This window comes from Nothoprocta perdicaria, unplaced genomic scaffold (assembly GCF_003342845.1).
Source record: "Nothoprocta perdicaria isolate Ctin4 unplaced genomic scaffold, notPer1 scaffold_0, whole genome shotgun sequence".
NCBI classification, from domain to species: domain Eukaryota; kingdom Metazoa; phylum Chordata; class Aves; order Tinamiformes; family Tinamidae; genus Nothoprocta; species Nothoprocta perdicaria.
In genome coordinates this window covers 11,114,899-11,138,483 of record NW_020454092.1, presented here as the reverse complement: position 1 = coordinate 11,138,483, position 23,585 = coordinate 11,114,899, and the positions used below count along the sequence as shown (strand labels likewise).

The 23,585-nt window shown below is 45.2% G+C and overlaps 1 protein-coding gene across 1 annotated transcript in view; it reads left to right on the top strand.

Moving 5' to 3' along the window:
• SLC12A8 (solute carrier family 12 member 8) overlaps positions 1-23,585 on the top strand; it is a 43,753-nt gene that overhangs the window by 11,020 nt on the left and 9,148 nt on the right. Inside the window, exons 5-8 of the mRNA XM_026035036.1 lie at positions 11,712-11,825; positions 19,360-19,447; positions 20,629-20,716; positions 23,138-23,284. Of these exons, the coding sequence (XP_025890821.1) occupies positions 11,712-11,825; positions 19,360-19,447; positions 20,629-20,716; positions 23,138-23,284 (437 nt within the window). The remainder of the gene's footprint in view (positions 1-11,711; positions 11,826-19,359; positions 19,448-20,628; positions 20,717-23,137; positions 23,285-23,585) is intronic.

Below are 23,585 nucleotides of genomic sequence, written 5' to 3'. Positions count from 1 at the left end.
GTGCCCCGGTTTTATAGGAGAGGGTACAGGAAGGATGTGTGTGTCAGAAGATGATCTGCAGCTAATCCCACCGGCTCTCTCCAGCCTGATTGCCRGCTTCCTGGCCTGAAGCACATCTGGAAGTTGGCACCAGCTCCCCAGCAGAAAGCACCAAGCGCACGGCGGCAGAAAATCCCACTTTGCTACTGAACAAGGTAGACAACGGTGCTGAATAAAAGCAAGAGGCTGCTAATGCGCCCTTAATTTATTAAAAAGCACGCGATTGGTTTCCCCAGGTTTTTCCAATTATAGTGCATTGAATGGAGGTGACATCAGTTTTGAGTTCAGGCCAGCCTATTCAACAGTCTGGCGAAGAAATTTATTAACTGGTTACCTGCCAATTGTCTGGGTTAGGGACTGTGGTACAGATGTGTTTTGAAAAGTGATAACATTGTTAGGGGCCTTGTTTGGATACAGACAGGAAAGCTACACCGGTCTCTCCAGGCTCTCTGAAGTAGGCATTTAAAGCAGTTTGTTTAAAAAAGAAAGAAAAGGAAAAAAGAAGAAAAGGAAAAAAAAAAAAAAAAGAGATTGGCCCATAGTTTTTGTTGCATGGTTCCTTTATGCTCTGACCCTCCTGTTCCTAGGTAGGTTTCTTCCTTCCTCGTCCTGGTGGACACCCAGCGGCAGGACTTTGCTCAGCAACAGCAGCAGCGTGAAGTGGCCGTCTCGCCTGCCGGCTGCTGCGCCGCATTTTACCGCTTATCATTTTATTGCTTATTGCTTTATTGGCTGCTTTTAATGAGGACCAGTTTAGGAGAATGTCTCCATACCTTCCTGACCTGCTGGCACTGAGGGTTTTCTGTACCAGGCCTCAACCCCTTGCAGCCTCTTCCACAAAGCGGGCAAGGAAATGGGGAGCAGAGTAGATCCCCTTGGGCCATCGCTCTCCTCTGCACCCGCTGGCTGCCCTGAGGCTGCTCCAAGCATTGGGCCAGCCYAGGTATCCCGGTTGAGGAGCAGGGTGCTGCTTCCCGGGATGGAGGAGATCACGTTGAAGCCTTTCCCTACAGGACAAAGTGAGCTTGGGTTCTTCTGCCACACAGCTGGTGATTTTCATAAAGCGAGCAACATTTTTGGTGGTTCCTCCCAAACTGGGCCCAAACTGGCTGAGATTCAAAATTTTTTAAGAACAGTTGACTGCCAAGGCGCAAATGCCTCATTTCCTAGGCAGTCTGGCTAGAGAGAGGGCTGCAAAGGAATCCAGGAGGTTGTTTGCCCTGTCCCCACCCTGATGCCCCTTCTGATGCGCGTGTCTGACCCTAAGGAGCTCCCTGGGGAGCCTATTCCAGGCACCGCCATCCGGGACAAAATCCTCCCTTCCGGCTGCCGAAATCTGCTGCTTCTGCTCCTATCGCTAGGGGACTTGGGCACAGCTTCTCTATTTTTTCCTCTCTGCGTTAAACCTTTTTGCTTTTGAAGACCTAATACGCTTCCTTTAGTCTTCCCCTTTTATCTTCTGCCGTCAGAGCAGCCACATGGTGTTTGGGAGGGAATTTCGTGCTCAGAGAACATCTTTCCTCTTCCTATAAACTCCTTCCCTTCTTGTTCCCTTGATAAAATCTCCTGTGTAGCCTCTCCAATTTAGAACCAGCTTTTGTAATGCTAGAAACCTAAAAAGACCATGCTATATATTATGGCATATAACGTGCCATAATCTCTGCATCTCTCCCCATTGCCCTATTGGTGTTTAAACCAGACAACTTTATATGACTGCATCATTTAAAAAAAAAAAAATTGTCCTTCTGCTTAATTGTTTTCAAATGATGGAGATATTTTACCTCCTGCTATTTCACTCCCTCAGTGTTTAATCCCAGTCACAAATGGGCTATCTCCTGTATCGGCTTCCTTATTAAGAAATTCAACTTTTGGAGGTAATTTCTGATTGAGCRATTCTTTCTTCCATCATTTCACTTCTAATTTACATTCATGTCTTTGCCTAAAGAGGAAACTTGCTTGGGACATTGGTTCTTGTCTACAGCTCATCATGTTCTCTTCTGTCTCGCGTTAACTATTTTTAGCCTCTTTTGGATAGTGATAAGAAATTTTAGCCTTTCTGTAGCTTCACTGACCTAGAAGATGGTGTGATCGTTCCTTTTTTTTTTTCCTTTCTATTTTAGGGAAATGTGTAATCGTTGAAAAGAAAAACAGCAGTTTCAGTGGTTTAAATATGTTCTCTGATTTAGACTGAAATACAGAATATTAAAAARGGAGAAGTTGTTGAGGTGAAAATATCATTGAAACAATATGATTTTCGCTTCTGAATCCAAAGTTAGAGTTATATGTGTATTGTACTGAGGCTAATGAAAAGCGCCTAAAAATAAAACCAAACCATTATTTTGGCCACAGAATGAAAGAAATCCATGAATTGACTAAGCTGTCACTTTAAATATTGTTATCATATGGGTAACATTTCCCTAACTGGGAAGAGTGGGATGTTGTAGTCATGAATGTGGCAGAAGCCTCTAGACAATGGCAAGCTAGGGTTGATTATATCATATTTTGATGAACTGTTGACTTTTGAAAGTGGAACATCTAGTTGACCTGCATTGGGCTTTTTCCCAGCGAATAGTGTGTAACTAAAAACAAGGTCGCTCTAACTGATCCAAAGGATATTTGCCATCGTCTCTGTGGCTCAGATGCTGTTGATTGTCTTTCAGTTGCTGTGCCTTGACTTGGCTGAAATTCAAGTTTATTAAAGCTGGGATTCTTCACTGGCGACATTCTGTAGAACATCCTGAGATGGAGGATGCTGGTCATGGCTTCCAAAAAATACCGCTCCATAATTCATAATAATATCCCATTTATGCAAAACATTTTCCTAGAAAAAGCACCCTTTCCTAGAAAAAGCAAGGGACAGGTACTAAGCAAACTCAGTGTAATGAGCCAAGTGATTTCCACTGGCTGCTCTGAGTGCTGCTGCTAAAGCCAGATAGCCAATATCATGTGAAAATAAACGATATAGTAATAAAGGTGTTTTATGTATGATGACAAGATTGAGCAGTACTAAATAACATAAAGAATCAGATGGACTTTTGTATAAAGTTGAGACACCTTTCTTAAGACACTTTGCAGGAAACTCCTTGGCTTTATTTTTTCACTACTAGCCGAACTTCCAGATTTTTTTATTGGTGGAAAAGTATGGTTTTTGCCTCTTTTGAAGACAAAATAATTAAAAGATACCAACTTGCAGTGCAGGCAGCCTCGGTGCCGCATGGCTCTGCTGAGGGCAATGAAGGTCTGTCCGAGTCCGCTCGTCCTGAAGAGCGGGTCGGCTCTGGTACCGCTGGTGCGGTTGGTGGCTCTGCCAAGTGAATCCCCACCATGGTGGACACCGTGCCCCCCTTCCYAAGGAGGGAGGTGACCCCCCTGCCATCTTGTCCATCCCGTGGGGCCATTTGCAGGCCCGTGGGGCCTTGCGCTTAGGCCTGCGAGTGCGTGTCGCAATGGGGAGCATGTCACGACAGGGAGCATGTCACGACGGGGAGYGTGTCGCGATGAGGCCCCGTCGGCAGGAAGCTGTCTTGTCCCTCGACCCGAAACGGGCGGTTCGGGAGCGCAGCGGCGCGGGAAGCGGGGCCTTGGAAGGAACAAACACTCGTGGCTGCAGAAGGGCGGCGTTTCCTTTCGAGTAAACACGTCATTAATCTCCGGGCCCGCATTCTTTTCCAGCGCGAGATAAGGCAGCCGGGTTGCTGTTTCTCAGGGCCCTGGGGTTGTTTTTGCTGTGGCTTGCGCTCTACCCGTGACAGGCTTTATATAATCTCTCATTTGGGGTTTGCCCGGCTCGTTGTGGGGGCAGAAGAAGTCTTGGATGAGGAGGCTCCTTTCCTTGTTTTTTTAGAAAGATCCCCGTCCTTCTTACCCTCCCTCTTGCCAGATTTTTTTTTTCTTTTTTTTTTTTTCAGTAAAAGCTTTTTTTTTTCCTTTTCTTTTTTTTCTTTTTTCTTTTTTTTTTTTTTTTTTTGCTACTTGCAGCTCTGCTGCTTGGAAACTTAAGTATGCTTTGAGTCCCAATACGTAAAACTGGAGAGAAACCGATAGTAATCACCCCTGCCTGCTGTCTTCCCTCCTGCTCCCCTGATTTTTATTTTTTTATTTAATTATTTTGTATTTTTGATCCATTTGTAGTCTGAAGTTGCCTCGTGGCTTGGCTTTTGTTAAGTGCCCGCTGGCAGTGAGCTGGACTTCTCACAGCAGCAGCAATCAGGAGGGCAAAGGAAACAATTCGGATGGCAAATGTGCTAAGTTGAAACTTAGGGATGAAATCACAGGATTCAGTCCCCTTCTGTTCTCCTCTTCCCACGTTTTTTTTTCCTCTAGGGAAAAAAAGCTGCTTAGGGCTCCTAGCGGCACGTGCACCATGCCTGGAGCTAGGGTGGAGAGCCCTGTCCTGGTAGATCTTGGGACATCTCCAGCTCTGTGTTTCTCCCATTTCTCTCAAATGCTTTCGTCACTTGAGTAGTCACTTTATAATCTCCTTGCACTAATCTGCCAGTGTATTTTGTGGCCACTTGCCATCCTTTTAGTTGCATAATAGCTGCATTTTTTTCCCCTGCATAATCACTGGTGTGCAGGCATTCCTCTCTTTTATGCCATTTTATGCCTCTCAAAGCAGAAATGTGGATGTTATGGGAGCTGTCAGCAGGTAGGACATTGCCCTGTAGTCTGGGAGCTGAACTGAAGGCATGACTTCATTTGTGACATATGGAGGGCAAATTTGTGGGCACTGACACCAAAAAGTCTCATRTTTCTGCTCTCTGCCTTTGGCCACACTGAACATTCACTGTCTCCATCTAAGGAACTGTGTTGCTGCCCCCCAACTATCCAACTTAAATCCAAGACCGTGGAGCAGGTGACAGGAAGCAGCTTGTACAGCCTGGCATGAAGAGAATTTGGTGAATTTTGGGTAGATCAGAGCACCGAGGCCTGGCAGCAGATGGGGTCACGCAGAGATTTAATCTCTTTTCAGCCCTTTCCATCCATCTCCAGCTTGGCCTCCCTGTGACTTTGTTCTTTCCCTTCTGTTTCTTCCCAGTCTGCCAGCCAATTTATGTATTTCCAAGGGCGAAGCAGGAGATGTCCTGAAAAAATATTAAAACATTTTTTGATTCTTGTACTTTATTGGCAAACACAGTGTTTATTCTGCGAACCTGGCAGCTCAACTCTGCCTTTTATATTGCTACAGTGAACTGGTTGCAGGGAGAAACACCAAGGTCTTCTCTATCCATCTGCAACWCTGCTTCCCTCTTGTTTTTTCCTTCCCAGCCTTTCTGCATTTTTCTCATACATCTTCCTCTCTGGATTTTTTGTACCAGGCTGGCAGCATGATGGGAGTGTAGGTGGAAGCGGTTGGCTTTTCTGAGAAGAAAAAGATTATGTGGTTTCTGCTAACGTGTCATTTTGTGTGCTGCCTGCGTGCATGGGAGATGGGAGAACCTCAGAGGGGAGAAAGCAGCAAGCTAAGTGGCTGCAAACTAGTGGGCGCAGAAGGACATCAGTCTAAGAAGACAGTTTGATCTATGATTGTCAACATGGTTAAAAAATTCCAAACACAGGAAGTCAAGTTGTGTGCACAGTGGGTTGTCAAGGGGTGGAGATTGGGACTGCACAGCTTTGATTTTTTTTTTTTTGATTCTACTGGAAAAGATAATTAGTGTTATACACAACCTTGTGCCCTCCTCATGACTTTTTGGTGCTGACAGTCTGCTGGAGATGTGTTTTAAATGACCTTCCTTGGGGATGCTGCCTCGTGTTGTTGAGCTGGGACTGCCTTGTTCTCTGTTGCACGTGTCGACGTGTGCTGTCATTGCACAACTGAGAAAGCCAAGATGCCAGGAGTGCAGTTGTGTCAGTGCACAGCGTGTGTCAGGGAAGCACTCGGAGCGATTGCAACGGAGCATCCTGTGCTTGCCGCCTCAGACAAACTACATTTCAGTGTTGCATCATGTAGGAATGTTGGGGACTTGCTTGTTGAGCCAARCAAAAAGTCTCACTGCTTCAAGCCTTCAGCATCCACCGTGATAATTAATATATCTAATCACAAGCAGTGATGTGGCAGTCTTCAGGGAGCTGTTTATTAAGGTGGTTTTCCATTTTTTTTATTATTGAACTCCATGGTCAGGCCTACCTCAGTGCCAGGGTTTGCTTAACCTTAATCTTGCAAACAGGCTTATTGAATTTGGCCAAGACTTGACTAATGTGTCATGAGCTCCAGGTTGCCTGAGACTTGGCAGGATGGTTCTCCTCTGTGCAGTTGCATAATGGCCTGACCCCACGTAACCACTGCTTGTGCTGGCAGCGTCTTCAAATCACCGTCCTTCTCCAAGTTCTTGGAGTCCTGCTCCGAAACCTCAGGCTTCATGGAGATGCCACCGTTTGATGTGTGCCCTGAGTGCTGAAACCTGGTGGCCTAAAACGGACAGGGGCATTTTTATCATCTTCCACCAAGGCAGAGAAGGTGAGAAGGGAAAGAGCATTGAGAAAATGCCGAGCATTAATATCAGCCAGGGCTGAGGAAAAACAAAGGCGCCTCCATCAGCAGTTGGATYTCGGAGAGGAAACTTCTCCCTGGAGCGACTGAGTGATGGGCGGAGGGTCATGGCTACCTCACTTCCACTTGGGATGCTGTGCGGACCATGGGCAACGGAGCCTGCCCTGAGCCAAACCCTGCTCTCCAGGAGAGCACGGGATGAGGAAGAGAGGCCATGGATAGGGAAAACGGCCACTACCCCCCTGCTTCCCTAAATAATGTCTCCTGCAGAGCCATGGGGCTCCCAGACGTGTTATTCCTGCCAGGCTTGGGATGAGAAAAGGTCAAGTGGATCAAGGACACGTTGCATTTTGCATCCAGGTGAGTGGAGGAATTGCATTTCAGAATGCAATGCTGGACTCTGAAATGCTTCTGAAATGCATGGTTTCCATGAACCATGGAAATGCTAGATTCAAAATCTGATCCAATTACAAGCAGTCTTGAATTGAAAACAGAAAATCTTTTGGGGGATTGAGCAAGGTAATTTGCCTCAAATCAAAATGGAACCTGTGTGTTATAATTTGCCAGAAGTCACAGCAGTGATTCAGATGTTGGTTGGATTTAAGGCAGTTTTGCTCCTCTTTCTTCCTTCAGTTCAGCCACTTGAGAAATCCATTATTTGCTTCCTCCTTACTGAGTATCTGCGGAAGAAAATAAATTGTTTCTGCTCTTTATTGTTCTTTTCCTATAAGGCTGACACAGCAGAGAGAAGGAACCGGATACTTTTCCTTACTAACATGACACTGGGCAGGTTGTTTATAGAATTTCAGCTACACCAGAAATCAAGTCATTAACAGCAGAATTAAGAGGTTGTGGGGGTGTACGAGCTATTAGAGGGCAAAACTCGTCACACACCAATTTTGTAACGACTGATGCAGGAGGAGGAGGTTCTTTTAACAGTCGTGAGTCTTCCGTGCCCAGCTGCTCCTGGAGGAAACGATTCTTTTACAGTGATGAAAAAACCTTCATGCCTTGTTTGGAGAACAGGGAGCCAAATATAGACCCTATCGCATTTCCTTCCCTCCTCCTTCCGAAGCTCTCGTCCTTTTGAAGTGCGTTTAAATGGGATGTGGATAATTGAGTGTGTGAATGACCAAATGAGCGCTCTGTTGGTTTAACCGATTGGTCTCAGTTGCTGATTCCTGTTTTGTTTTGGATGATTTTCAGCCCAATTGCCCTGTCAGCTACAATTAGAGCCATTAATATGACAGCTTAAAGGTCACAAATGACTTTCCCCAGTCGCATGCACAACGAGGGCCGGGAGATGGTCCCAACGCACCGTGTCCAGYGCCCTTGTTGTGTGTTGATAGTTTGCTTGAATTGATGGCCATTGCAAATCAGTGTGTAAAACTGATCAAAAGGGCCAGGCAACTTGTTTAGAAGGAGAATGATTGACTGAGAAGTTGCTGCACCAGCTAACATTTGGATGAACTTCTCATGATTAGGTAAGAAGGCTTCTGATTCTAACAGGGAAATTTTAAATTGTTAGACTCCTTCTCTCATGCCAAAGCTGCACACACAAACACAAAAGAAATTGGATAGAGTAGTATGTGCACTGTGGCTTTTGCAACAAATCTATTTGAGGTTATTTTATGTGGTTAGAGTTAACAGTTGCCAGGGATTTAGGCTGAGTGTGTGTATGTATGTGTGTRTATATATATATACACACTATATATATCTATATGGATAGTCTCTTCCAATTGATTTATGCTTTTGAGGATGAAATAGGAAAGGGGACAGCACAAAACCAAGAGGGAGTGCATTTGGTTTGAGTTTAGTGGAGGGAAGGAGGCAAGTAAGGCTGCCTGGAGGCTGTGCTGAACACGATGCCCAAGACCCTTGGCCAGGAGCATCGCCTCTTGTTTAAGCTGTTTGCTCAGGTGGACCTGTTGTGGTCATCTCAGAGGATGACACCTGAAAACACGTGTGTGAGAGGCTTAGCAAAGTTCCGCCTARTCCTGTAAGCTGAGCCTGGGTAGAAGATCTTCCTTCTTTACTCCTCAGGAAACTTAAAATTTAGAACTACTAAGTAGTAAAAGCACTGGGTGGAAATTGCATTTCAGACATTTTCTGCTTTTTTTTTCCACTGTGAAGCTGAGGCATCAAACTCTTGGATCTCTCAGTCTCTTTACAAGGGGATATTTTTTTGGCAATAGTATGGCCAAAATTGTATGTTGTTTGGTTGTATAGTTGACCTTTTTTAGGAAAACAGAAACAAAAGGTATCCAAACTTCCCGGATCAGCCCGTCATCGATTTCTGTAGATCCAAAATCTTGCTGTAAGGCCACAGTTGGTGGGGATTCACTCACAGGAGGTTGTGTCTGGTGAGGTTCTGTGAGGGTCTATTTGTAACTTGGTGTTACCTGATATTTTCCTTAACTGCCAGGTTGATGGAAAAGAGAATACACAGATTCAGTTTGCAGGTGACATCAGGCTGGGAAGAGCTTGCAAGCAGCCTGGATCAGACTCCCAGGTGAGGTCACACAGATTGGGAACTGGGGAAATAATGTGAAAAGAACAACTCAGAGTTTAACCAAGGCAAATGTAAAGCTCTACAGCTTGGCAGAAAGAACTGCAAGTGACAGTGCGGGATGGGGACCGACGCTGGATAAACGACCTGCAGCYTGGGCAAATATAGTGGGTCACCAGCTGACTGTGAGTCAGTGACATTGGGGATTTTGCAGAGGAGACAAATGTCACGGCTGGATGTGTGAATACAACTGGAACCTGCAAGATGGGCCAAGTAATCCTTCCACTTTAGTSAGCTTTGATAAGACTGTGAGGTAAGTACTGAATCCAGCCTTGGCCACTGCACTTGGATGAAGATGCAAGTCAAAGGGAGTTGCTCCAGAAGAGGCCAAGGAGAATTATCAGATGTTGAGTTGACCCTGAAGAGAAGTTGAAAAAACTTGTGGAGAAACACAAGTAAAGCCCCCATTTGTGCTGTTTTCAAGCAGCTGAAAGGTATAAGAAGATGAAAACAGTCTGTGGCTCAGGCAAGAAACAGCAGCGTGGACTTCAATGTGAACGTAAATCTGATGTAGGAAAATACATGGATAAATGGCCAATGAAAGGTAGAGTCCATTTCACTGCAGATCTTTGAGAAYTGGTTGGACAAAGTTTTGTCAAGAAAGGTATAGATATACTTGATGCCTCTGGGAAGTACAGGTTGGAGAAAGTGTTTTCTTGCTTCTCTGGGGAAGAGATGAATATTTCCCTCCCACAGCAGCCCTCTTGTATTTAATAATGAAGAATTAATATTTATGTGAGGTGCACGTCCTTTCGGATGAATTGCTCAAAGAAAGATATTTTCATCAAGCAACTGTTAAAAGTTTTGCAGCCAGCTCAGAAGCTGTTGGACACGACCTGAAGTTAAATCTATAGAGTTTTATCTGAAAAAAAAAAAAAAAAGAAGAAGTTTAGGTCTGGTTTTGCCAGATTGTACAAACTAGACAAATTCCCTGTTTATTTCCAAAGAAGCAGCACTGTATGAAGGCTTCCATGAGGTCCACGGGTCAGTGTGCTGCACAGTTTATTTCCTTCCAATCTTGTCTGTAGCTGGTTCCTAGTGAAGATAGCCAACGCTTTTTAAAAAATGAGCAGCAGGAGTCCTTTCTATCAGTACGTTTCCATCCATGTTTGGGCAACACAATGAATACAGATGTAGTAGGAAACTTTTGATTATCTATAGGATTTTTCTGGGACAACTTCAAAGCTCCCTGCGGTTAGTTATATTCTCGGACTTAAAACGGGTTGTCTTGTGTTCAGAACTCTTGCTTAATTTTCCGGTTTAATCTACTGGCCAAACATCATTATTAATGTTGTCTTTGAGGCATGGGGCAGCTTTGATGGAGCCTTTTTTTAATTTGCTCCCGACGCTGGCCATCACCCTGCGCCCTCATAAACAACATCCTGTCTGCTAATGAGAAAATTCAACTTATTGTAGTCACATGTCTTGTGGAAATGCATTGTAGTGCCGAGAAGGAGGAAAAAAAGTCCTCCTCTGCTCACCTCCTGTCCCCATGAGCTCAGGCGTTTGGAGTGTTGCCAGGGAGGAGACGTTTCCACAGAGTAAGATATTTAAGGAAAAATGAGCATTGTCTGGTGAAAGTGAAATAACTCATTCTATATATATATGTATATGTATGTGTGTGTGTGTGTGTGTGTATATATATATATATCTTTTTTCCTGTAGTCTATTTTGAGGAATTGTCTTTTCTATCTATAAGCATTTTAAAACTTTAACTCTAAATGCCCATCTGGTTAATCAGCTGTTTGACCTCACTATTCCTAACGAATGCAGACTTGTAGATCCTGACCTGCTTGAGTGTGAAGGATGCTCTGTTAGATACCCAGTAAACCAGTCACATAATGTGGATAGCCGATCATCACTTTCCTCTCTCTCCCATCTCCTGTAAACCTTTTCCTGCTTAGAAAACAAACTTTTGTGTGTGTATGATCCCAAAAAGCTTGGAAAAAGATCARTGTGGGAAGCGTTACGAGTCCAGCACAGCAGAAGGTACTTTGGCTTGTCGTATTTTTTCCTGTTTAGGCCTCTTTTCCTTTAGGCACCAGTTTTGACATCTGCGGAAGATCTATGAGGGAGCTTGTTGGTCGGGAGGCATAACTCTGTGTTTCATCCTGGTTTTGAGATGATAACACAGCACTGGGATAGCTCTTGTGCCATGAAGGTAACTGCACAGCTCTGCATCAGAGTGATCTGTGGTTTGAGAGCACCTGGTTCCTTCTCCATCRGGAAACCTGTCCTGTAGGAGCCGTCCATGCTGCTACAAATGGACTTTCTTGGCTCTGGGCTCGTTGGTAACCAATATATCAACGCTGGATGTGTTGACAGCAGTGTTGACACCTCTCAGGTCTTGCCCATGTGGCAGAAACACGCAGTAGGGATACAGTACAAGCAGGTGCTTCAGGGACACCTCTTCTTTGTCCCTTCCCTTCTTCTCCCCACCAAACAAGCTGGCAAACTACCCTTTGAAACAGCCGGAGTTGTCCTATGCACGTAGGTAGCAGATCATGTCTGGAGGTCWGACGGAGGGACCGGGAGCAGGGATGTTGGTCCCTTGCTGCCTGTGCTGCCACCGCCGCCGGGGGTTTCACTCTCGACCTGGTGTGTTTGCAGAGCACGGCTTCGTTGGCTACTCCGAAGAGCTGATGTCAAACAACACGCTGCCGGACTACAGCGAGGGCGAGTCCTTCTTCACCGTTTTTGGAGTGTTTTTCCCGGCTGCCACAGGTATTGTACGCTTTATTCTCCCCCCTTTTCCTCCATAGGTGCATCTCGGAGGTGAGCTGAAGCAGCGCAATTTTCTGTGGGATGCTTAGGGCTGATGAGGTTGGTTTTGCTGAGCACTTGTGCACAGCTGGGGCAGACTCATGCCGGAGTGAAAATATGCTGCCTTTCCTGGGAAGTCTCAGATTTGACACGCTTTTATCTCGTTCATTTAAATAGGCTCTTTTTTTCTCTCTGTGGTCAGAAATTCCTTGTCAGAGCTGTGGCTGCTGAGCTGCCACTGACTTGATCAATTTGTTGACAGTAAGGGTGACAGAGCCCTGGAACAGGCTGTCCAGGGAGGCTGTGGAGTCTCCTTCTTTGGAGCCCTTCAAAACCAGCTTGGACCACAGCCCTGTGCCACATGCTTTAGGTGATCCTGCGTGTGCAGGGAGGTTGGACTAGATGATCTCTAAAGGTCCCATGATTCTRTGATTGTGCAGAGCCCCAATGACCAACGTCCAGCATTAGGCGCTGATCTTGGCTGACATTATTTCACCACAAGATATCAAGCCTTTTTTAAAACTGCTGATCATGATTCATCTCGTACCCTTTGGGCAGCAGCTCTTCCTGGACAAACCCTATGATTTGTTTTCACTGAAGGGGTAGGAGGGCTTTCCACTCCACCTTATGGGTGCAGGGCCGGGCTGATCCCTGTCCCACAAGACGCTCTCCCCACGCTCCATATTTTCCTTGGTGCTACAGACATCCCTTTGTGCGAGGGTGGCCGCGGGGCTCGGCCGCCGCTGCCTCCCTGTGCTGGTGGCAGCAGCTTTCCCGATGTGACACGGGCCGGTGGCACAGGCTGCCCGGTGCCATCGCATCACCTCCCTGCTCACGTGTTTGTGAAACACCATCGGATGCCTGAATATTACTCACTCCCTTCCACTGACAGCAAGATCGATGTCCCCTTTCTGAAGCTGGCAGTCCCTAACAGGAGTGAAATRACCATCAGTTTGGGTTACAGTACCTTTTGTTGATGCTGCCTTTTAAGCTAGAAAAAGTACCRATTATAAGCAGTTTCCATAGCGATGAATCCTTGGATTATGGGATGAAATTGCAGAGGATTAGCTCTAAGYAACTGGCCGAAAGTTGCTCGCAGAATTGCTGCAGAGAGACAAACCAAAAGGCTTCGTGAAATAAAGGAGCGCTCTGCTAGCATGAAAAGTCACTTTGTGCTCGTGCAGTGTCAGTGGGTACGAAGAGCCGATGTTGCCCGGTTCCTTGTTCCTCGCCGTTGCAGCCCAGCTGCAGCACCAGAGCCACACAGACATTATTTTTTATACTTTGGAAATGTCCTTTCCTAGTTCCACACACTGGCTATTCTCTTCCTCTGGAAGACTTGCACGCCCAACCRTGGGCACCAAGGAGAAGGTGGCCTCCATCCTCTTTCTTTACCAGGCCTGGCCTGAGTCCCCCAGCCAAGGGGATCTTCCTCATCAGCCTTGCATCTGATACTGCAGAGCAGCATTTTCCAGCTCTCTGATTACAGAAAGAGGAATTTTTATGACCAAATGGTGTAGAAAATTAGCAGGAGTGTTATTAAACGATTCTTCATCACTGCTAATGCTCAGCTGCTAGGAGGAAGGCCAAATCTAATAGATGTAATTTATTTAGAGTGCTGGCAGCYTGTTGCTTTGTTAGTTAGCAGCAGTAGTACCAGTAGCAACATTAAATAGTCTCTGATAATATAGTTGGGGCTTATGAATAATTACTTCAGTTGCTGCACAGTATTCACATGTATTCTTTTTAATTGTTTGGTTATTTACTGGATTTACACTGTTGCTTTGTAATAGTGGTGTCTGTGGTAATACATAACTCAGCTGTCATCCCTGTTATTACTGTACATAGCAGTGTAAAGTCARGGAGCAAGAAAAAGTCCTGTGGTGTCAGATTCGCTGCCTGAAAGAACTTGAGATGTAAATAAGAGAAGTTAAGAAGGCAGAAGCCACGTGCTCCAGGTGTCCCTGCTTGAKCAAGGGCKTTGGACTAGGTGATCCCTAGAGGTCCCTTCCAACCTCAGCCATTCTGGGGTTCTGTGTTTCTGGGAAGAGATGGGAGTGATATTTTCAGAAGTGCTGGGAATGAAGGATTCATCTAGGGACTGGTGCAGTGCCTGGGTAGAGTTGTATGGGACAGCTTTACCACCACGCCCCATTCCTGCACTATCCCCACAGGCCTTCTTGGGAAGTTCACCTGTTATCCCATTTGTGCATGAGTAATGCTCAACTCATCTAGACACTTCCAGGGTTTTGTTCCCATTCCTGCAGTAATGATGCTGCAGCATTGGGAACAAACCCTTTGGTGTTGAACAGATACAGCAGAAATCCTGGGAGAGGTTCAGTGCAATAATGTTGTTTAGTTCTGAGATCCCTCAGAACTTAGAGCCAGTTTGAAATGTTGCTTTGACCCAAAGCAAAACACTCTGGTTAGCCTTTGTTTAATGTTTTGTTTATTCTTTATAATTTTTAGCATATTCTAGTTTTGAATCTAAGATGYTGTTTGGCTAATAGGAAATTTAAAACAAAAAAGACTTGAGAAATCATGAAAGAAGATGTTTGGGCCTTTCTGAAATGAAGTGTTCCACTTTGAAGTGAAACGATTTTGATGTCTTCAAGATAAAATCTTTATTCTGCATCTGAAATTGTTACCTGAATTCAGCTTATTTAAGTTTGCTCTCTGGAACTTGGTGAAAAGTGTTTGAGTTGTCTGTTGCCACCAGAAATGGCAGTGAGATGGAAGAAGCACAAGCTGGGAGCTCTGAAAGCTCCTCCCATGGAGGCCCCTTGGGGGTTCCAACAGGGAGCCCAGCTTTGGGCTGGAGCCAAGAGGCTGGAACTTCTCAGCAACACTTCAGATGGCAAAAGTCAGGGAACAGAAGGATGGTTCATGAATCAGAAGCTGTTGCTCGTTGGCCCTGCATGGAAGGGACAAGGGATGCAGTGCRTTGCAGGAGCATGTCCTGCACTCTCTGATGGCTTGTGAGCCCAGACACATCCAGCTCCGCTGAGCAGATCATCCTGGTGTGACACAGGGCAATTCCTGCTCTGTCCCTGCTGCCTTTGCAGGGCCAGTGGCTTCCACATCAATCCTGGGCCTGGAAGTTGGAGAGCCCTGGATAAGAGTCCATGGGCAGTACCAGCTTGGCCATTGCCTTGACCCAGTGCCCAAGTGAGACAGACTGCCTCCTGCCAACAGCCTCYTTAGATTGTTGGGTTTTTTTCCATGTCTTATTGTTTTCTGCATTTCTTTGTATTTTCATGGAACAACTCCAGCAGCATGAGGGAAGTTATCTCAGTTTTCCAGTTGAGTGGTGGTAAGCAGGGACCGAACCTTTTGCTTCTTGGGTAATAGCTGTTTAAGCCATTTCAGCTGGATAGAGGGTACAGCTTCCAACAAAGTTTGGCATTTAATGATACAGAACCAGCTAAGTGATCCAAAACATACAYACAGAGCTGGCCTGGATGTGAATGCATGGCTATGGAAGACTCACATTTGCTGGTTTAGATCAAAAAAGATGAAAACACTTGCTCTGGAAGATGTGGACGTGTCCAGATAGATGTATCTAAATGTCTAGGAATTGCAGGCATTAATTAACAGATATTCTTCTGAATTACTGCAAATATTCTCTTATTGTGCATGTTAAGGTTTTTTGGGGTTTGTTTGGCATGAAGTGTTAAGCAGACCCTCAGCTTCCCACCTGGCCAGGGCTGGGCACGTGGAAGGATCTCAGGAGCTGCCTGCCCACGTTCAGCTCGGCTCCGCACAGCGACAGTAGCAGCAGCCCCGAACTGTCAACGCAGCTTGAAAATGAAGTTAAACATTTCTGCTGTGCAGAGAGGGCTTTTCTTTCTTACTAAATCCCAAAGGTTTTCTGTGTAATGAAAGACGTRTGTTGTCATGTGATACGAGGAAGGAAGATGGGGTTTGAAGCGGTGTAACTGGAAAATATCATCGTCCTGAAACCCCTTCTGAAACAGAGCATATCTAGCCCTTGCAAAATGACAGCAAAGAGATTTAGAAGTTTTGGGCTGAGTTATCAAGTGATGTAAACTGGCACAACTCCATTGAAGTCTGTGGAGAGGTGCCAGCTTACATCAGTGGAGAATTTGGCCCTTCTTAAAAATTAGCTATAATTCTTATCTAAGATTTTCCATTCCTCATCTCTTGGGTGAAGGAAAAAACCTTTCGCCCTTTGTAGTAAATTTGCTGGAAAACGCAGCGGGTGTTTGCCGGGGGTCATATCTGCAATTATGGACCTGAGCTGGCGGAGCTACGAGCCAAAGCTGGTCGAGCTGATGATTGTGTCTCACTGACAAGGTAGGTGGTCCCCTCGTGCACGTATCTACCGCCTGGATGATTCCCAGGACAGGATTACGTTGGGAATAGCTGCAATGTACAGACTGTCTCAGCCATAATTTCCTGGCTGGGTTGACAGTGTTTTCGTGCTTCCTTGTCCAGAAGCTTTGTCATTATCTGCTGCTCCACACGATAATAGCCAGTGTGGAAAATCCAGCCTGCTATCTTGCTGAAACAGAGAAGTGGATAATCTTCTCTCTGGACAATCTGCAGATATCGTTGCTTTAGTTGAGAAAGGATTGGCCACTTCCTTAGGGACAGGTCTGGGTCTGGAGGAGGCAATGTCCCACCTTCTTTTCTTACTAGAATTGTATATGTGCAAGTGTAGRCGTTTTTTTCTTTGGAAGAGTAGCTGGAGTAAAGGGTAAAGCTGCTTTTAGGGGTTTCCAAGTCACACCAGGTCTTTTTTTGGCTAGGAGCGACTGAATCCCTTGTTGGTGGAGTTAGTTCAGGTTTTTTGAAAGGAAGTAGGTTGTTCTTTCAGTGCAAAGTGTGGTGGTCAGTGTGTTGCTCACAAGAGCTTCTCTCTGCAGTCATCTTTGGTAGCTGTCTTCCTATCTGGAAAATAGCTTGTAGAGGTTGTAGAGAGGTGCCTTTGGCGTTGTGCAGACCCCTGTACCTTCTGTACCTGCCTTAGCTGTGGCATGGAGGAGAAAGCATAGATGTATTTGGCTGAGTTTATCCATGTTGACTCCTTCTGTCATGGTCCAGGCCTTAGCACTGGAAGCCGTGGGACTCTGGTGGCCTCTCAGGGGTCCTTGGCATGCTCTTCGTCTGGCTGCTCTCACTGCCTGTGGGTCTGTGGAGTGAGATAATGGGCCTGCAGTTGTCCTTGCTCACATGACTCATGGCTCCAACGTCTTTTTTTTTTTTTTTTTTTTTTTTTTGCGTTTGTTCCAGAAAACACCATTTTGGTGTTTCCCCAGTGCTTTGCTGAGGTAAGAGCTGGATGGGGAAGAGATGAGTCAAGCTGAAGCTGGAGGATTTGGAGAGGATGCCAGAAAAATGGAAAACTTGGGAACGTTGTCCAGGAGGCACATTAGATTAACAGCTGTCCTTCCAACAATAGCTTGCTCTTTGGAAGAAAGGTTCAGTTCTGTTTTCTGCTTTGCCCCCTGTTTTGCAAATTAATATGTCAACAGGGTCTGCTTTAGACATACTTCATTTAGCTTGGTGTTTGTGAGAATTTCCATGGACTTCTGCCTGCTGAGAGCTGCAAAATGGAAGGAGTCCRTAGGAGATGAAGAGCAGTTGGAGTTTGGACCTGTTGTGGAGGTGAAGATGGCTGCTGGGTGGGCCTAAAATGATCAGAACAAAAGAAAACAAAGCCCTCCATCCTGATCTGATGTGCACGGCAACCTGAGAGTGACTTGTGTTTGTTAAAGTGCTGTCTTCACTGCGACACAGTGGTAAGAGGCAATGTTCTGATTCCCATTTAACCAATGAGGAAACGGAGCTATGAAGACACACAGTGAGCCCATGAAAGAGCAGGATGTTGAGCCCATATTCCAGGATTAGCTACTCAACCACTGCTCCCTGCCACGGGCTGACCTGTCGTTATGCAGAGTCTTTGGAGAAGGCACTCAGCGTGCTGGAATCTGTTGGAATAGTTCCCTCTATGGTGGGATTTGTTCCATGACTCCCGACTACCCTTTGCCTCAAGAGGAAATCCACCTAAGTGGCAGCCAATTCATGTCCAAGCTTTCAAGTGCCATGGCTTGCTGAACTGGAGCTGTAGCCGCTCATCTGCAGCCTCCCGTATTTGTGGATGGGCTTCGTCACCCCTGTGCAGTGCTGAAATGATGAATGGCCGTTGAGAGTGGCAGTGGAATGACAGAASAGCGTCCAGTGCCTTGTGCTTGGGATGGAAGAGGCTCCAGGAGCTGGTGGTTCCTCCTCCTTGTTGTCCTCCTGTGATCTCAGCCTGGTTCCCAGTGACTGGATGGAGCACTGTTGACTGGCAWCTGGCCCATGAGTCCTTTTGAAGAAGTTAGCACAGCACAGAAGGAATGATGTAGTCGCAGACAGAAATTAATATCTTAGAGGGATTCTTCTGAGTGCTCAGATTCTCACTGGGGTTCTTAATGGCAGATGTTTTGTTTTTTTTTTCTGTGTAATATCTGAAGTGATTTAGGAAAAATTTTAGCATGATTTGTCCAGAAAGTGGGAGTTTCTTACGACATCTGCCATGACTTCCTCTTCAATTGTGGGTCCTTTTATACATTGTATTCCTTTTATCCATTGTATCCCTAGCCTCAAAATGGAGAATGTGAACCTTTGCTTCATCCTTTACTCCAGCTCTTTTTTTTCTTTTTCCTTTCTTGCCTCTTTAGATAGTAATCTTTTGGGATAAGGACCGTCCCTGGTCACACAATACCCTGTTCTGTGGCCTAAAATAACAGTTGAGCACTTTGTTCTTAGCTCTGCCGTGTGTTTTCTGTGTGACGCCGGGAAAATCACTTACGCTTTCAGTGCTTCTGTTTCCCTCTCTGCAAGGCCGAGATAATGCCTGCCTTGCTGGGCTGCAAGTAAGGCCTGAGCACCCATCTCTGCGTGGAGGGTGCCACGTACGTGCAGGGCAGTGTTGTATGATAGTCGTTAACCACGGACAGGGCGAGTCATTCTGCAATAGCCCTTGTCCCTCCTGAATGTGGGGACATACATAACCTAATAGATTTGGGTCCAACAATATACAATATAATGGATTTGGGTCCAACTGGCTGTGCCTGGGCTGAGTAACGTGCCCCGCTGAATGCCCTGCTGTGATGAACGGTGGCATTTTTCTTCCAACAATCGGGCAGCGCTGTCTTCTGTGATGTTTGCGTTAAGATAAGATGGGGTTTGTTCACATTTCTGCTTTTTTTTTCCCCCCCACAGCTTTGTTCCAGCTGGACAAAGGGCTCTCTGTGGATGTGTTAGTGGTAACTTGTTTCTGTTAAAAGGCATGAACAGCTACTTACCAAGCAATAGATGGGAACCAACATTTGTTTTTGTGGCAGTGGAAGGAAATATATGGTATAGGTACCATTCTGAAATCAATTAAGTGCTTAGCTCTGAATTATATAATAAGTTATAAAATATATGTTATGTTCTATAATTTAGATTAACTCCAGGTTATATTTGTGTCTACAAAACACAGGTGTGATGGCTGGGTTCAATATGAGCGGCGACCTCCAGAAACCTGCTACCAACATCCCCCTGGGTTCTCTGGCAGCTATAGGCACCTCGTAAGTAATAGATTGGGAAGAACGTACTGTTTGGAGCCCGCCTGGGATGTGACCAATCCATTTCATATCCCCATCAACCTTTTATGACTCAGCCATCTGGAAAATTGAAGTCTGGCTCGTGTTCAAGTTATCATCCATTACCACCACCTACTCTGGATGGGCTGGAGATTCATTAATGCAGATATAATCAATTCTTCCTTGTCCTTCCGCCTGCCTTTGCCGGGCAGGAGGCTGTTAGCTCTGCACGGGTTGCACCCTTGCACTCAGGCTGTCCCAGAGCACAACATAAGGTTTGTGATGGCCTGGGCTGTGTTATTTTGTCATCCCTCTTTCTGTCCCTCTTTATTTGCTATTGATGTCAAAGTGCTTTCTGTGCAAAAGGAGGAAAACAGAATTTTTACTACATGAGAAAATGGGATTAAAGAGGTAAAATAACCTACCCACCTGAGAGGCCAGTGGAGCCCAGTGACCTGCACCCGAGAGCCCTGTGCTCTCCCCYGGATGTTATGTTTTTTAAAAAAATCATTAGGTTCCTGCCTCTTTTCATTGCTACCTGAACTACTTTGAAAATCCTGCCTTTAATTATGTATCTGAATTCAGACAGAAAGGAAAACCCTTTTCATTTGAGTGGGGTTCCTGCTGAAACCAGTGCTTGTCTTTATTCGGTTTAAGGGATTTCAGAGAACATACAAGCATCATGGATTAATTGACRGTGGCTGCTCCCATCTCTGCTGGCTGGACTTTGCAGGCACACTAGAGTTTTCCTCCAGCTGAACGCTGGAAAAAGACCAGCCATCACAGGAATGATCATGATTTGCAAAAGATGTAGGCTGTAAATGAGGCTCACTGGAGTCTTTTAGCATTGCTGCCAGATCAGGGGACCTGTGCACACACAGGATGGAGGTATTCCCTTTGTGTGCAGAGCAAGAGCATGCTCTGGACTGCAGGTTTTTGTGTCGRGCAGTGTCATACAGGCCACTCTGCAGCTGTCCCTGGTGCATTGCAGTGGGTGCATTAAGTGCATGGGTCTTAAAATCAGGCTGCTGTAGAAGAACAGCCCATACAGAGGGATCAAAGGCCAAGCTTATAGGTACTTGACCTTCTTTGGGCTCTGCTCGGGGGTAAAATTYGCTGTGTTTTTGCCTTGCTGGAAACAAATTGTTTGTCTTTGTTCTTTGCAGATGGTTTCTCTACATGGTCTTTGTCTTTTTGCTGGGAGCTGTTTGTACCCGTCAGTCACTCCGCTATGACTTTATGATAGCAGAGAAGGTAACGTGTTCAAATGACTTASGGGGGTTTTGTATAATGGTGCTTTCACGTTTCCAGCTGTGCTGTTGAATGCTCAAACTTTTCCAAAAGCCTGGAGAATCTGGGTATCTCTTATGGAAATTCTGGGGGATTTTCCCACTGCAAATCCCAGTGTACAATTGATTTGAATAGCTTTCCATTCACCAGCATATCCAGTAATGCTGAACCTTGGCATAATCACCCAGCAATAGCTTTAAGAGCTAAAATATGCTAATGTGCTCTAATGACAAATGCTGTATTTTATTCSGTGTATCCCGTTTCATTGGTGAAAGCTTAAACCAAATTGAACCTCTAAAGAGCCACACTGCTTATCTTTACTTAGGCAAGCAAGCTTACGTTTTCCTATTGTGTGCATTGTAATTACAGTGTGAGAAATAGGATTATTAAACTCTACACAGTCCGCATTGGTGTATATATGTATGGAGGAGGTTTGTCTTGATGCAGGCAATGAACCTTATAATTGCAGGCCTTTAAAAGCAGAGTAAAGGATTTTGGTGTGTGCCACTGTTTTACTTTAAATGGAATATGGAAGGATAATTTTCATTTTTTTCAGCCTTATCCAGAATTCTGTACTCACAATATTTGTCACTGTTTATGTGGTTAAATTAATTTGAGATTTCTTTCTCTTCCATCATTTAAAAGATGATTTTAATGTAATATATCAATTTGTAACTATAGCTTCATTTTCTCTCTAGATAATATAACTCTAGACTTTCTCCAGTCTCCAACATAAACCTGAAATATTCATAGGGTTCCTGCCACTTTTTGCTAACATGAGAAATGATCTCTATTGCAGGGAGAAAATAATGAGTCTACCTTCTTTAAGGCAATGTTTTTGTTATGTAAATGTGACAGGCTTAGTGGGTGAACAGTACAGAAAATAAAAGTTACCTATAAATGAATTGGCTGACGAGGAAGAGATTTTTTTTAAGCTATATTTTAACTTCAAAACCCTCTGAAGGGAAGAAAATTGAAAATCTTCCCAAAAGAAGAGCCTGAAGATATTTAATAGTGTTAAATGTCAAAAAACAAGAAAGGTAAACTCAGTTTTCTCTTGCTCTGCAGAATACAGAAGAATGGTGCAATCAATGTATTCATGCTGCTGCTTTGACTTCCCCTAAGCTGTTTTATATTTTAATGACTTTAGAAAGAGAGAGAGAGCAGTTCATTAGAAATGGAGCATGCAAACTCTCCATTTCTGTCAGTCACAGGTGAATGAGTGTTTGGCTCGTTTGCTGCCTCGCAGAACCTGCTTTCTTTTTTTCCAGCATACCAAATAAGACACAGTAGTTTCACTTGGAATGGGCTACAAGTGCCAGCTTCCAACCAAGTATTCACGCTCTCTGTGCTTAAAACCAGCAACAAAACCTTTCATCAGCCTCYGTGAAAAAGGACTCGTCCCCTCCAGTCCTGATTGGAATGTCAAGTGCTCCACTGAAATCCAAGTGGTTTTGGCAACTAAAATAATATGTGAAGCCTGGCACAGCTGATTTGTCTTTCAATATTTCTCAGACAGGGCTTATATTTTAGGAGAAGGATGGACTGTGGTGCTGTCCTCTGCGTCCGGCCGGTCCTGCCAGCAGGTCACCCTGCTGCAATTTGGGTGGGATGCATCCAGACCACAATTCCTTATTTTTTTTCCCCATCTCGCCTTCACTTCTCCTGTTACCTGTGCCTTGTGTTTCTTTACAGCTCCCTTCCAGCCTTGGGGCAGCAGCTGGTTTTTTGCAGGTCTTGGGTGGGYAAAGTGCCTTGTTAGCACTGGGGCTTTACAGGTTTTCAAGCTTCACGTTCACTTAAGGAAATTCCTTAGTCGCTGAACACAGGAAAATAAGGTCATTGTATTATATCCTTTGGAGCATGTTTTTCTGAGATGTCATTTGTTGAAGTGGGGAGTTGGGTTTGGGTTTTACTGTGGCTTTTCTTTCCCAATTGGTTTTCCCCTCTGGGACACAGGGGCTTGCCTTCCTGTTTTGGATAGCTGGATCCCTGCGTAGCTTTTCCTGTACGATGCTCCCTGTATATAAGTGAGCTCTCCTGAAATAAACTCACTTCCAGTTACTTAAGGGGAATCTAAAGGCYGCTGCTTCGCTGCATTTGCTCCAAGTGACCAAGAATTTCTTGGATATGAGCTTGTCAAATGGCTCTGTCAGTACAGGATGTTCAGTGTTAAATTACTTTTATGGGATAATTTTTCAGTATTAATTGCTTGTAATTTATGCCACAGGCCAGTTAAATTGCTGCTTTTCCATGGCTCGCTCTGTTCCTTTTGTAATGTCATAAATATATAATTCTGCCTTTGAAAAAGAAAAGTATTTACGACTGAGCAGGGTTTCTTAAAGAATACTGGAGTCAAYTTCAGGTTTTCTGTGCTTTTTGCAGGTGTCCCTGGTGGGTTTCTTGTTTTTRCTGGGGTTGTATATCTCATCCTTAGCCTCCTGCATGGGGGGGCTCTACGGAGCGCCCAGGATCCTGCAGTGCATCGCCCAGGAGAACGTCGTTCCTATGTTGGCCTTCCTCGGACACGGGGTTAGTAATCCTGCCTGGGAGCTGGTGTCGAACCTCAGCTGGGAGGAAAATGGGTGATCCGAGCAGCTGGCACCGCTGTGCATCCAAAGTGGGGATGGATGGGGGATACACGAAACACAAAGAGCAACCTCTCGCCAGCTCCTTCCGTTCTTATCTCTCCCCTCCCTCCCATCCAGGGCAAAGGGTTTCAGCTATTGTCCAAACGACAGTGAAATGGGCTGTAGCTGCATCTTTCCTGTTTGTTTTGTAGGGCTTTTCTTTCCCTTTCCCTTTCCCTTTCCCTTTCCCTTTCCCTTTCCCT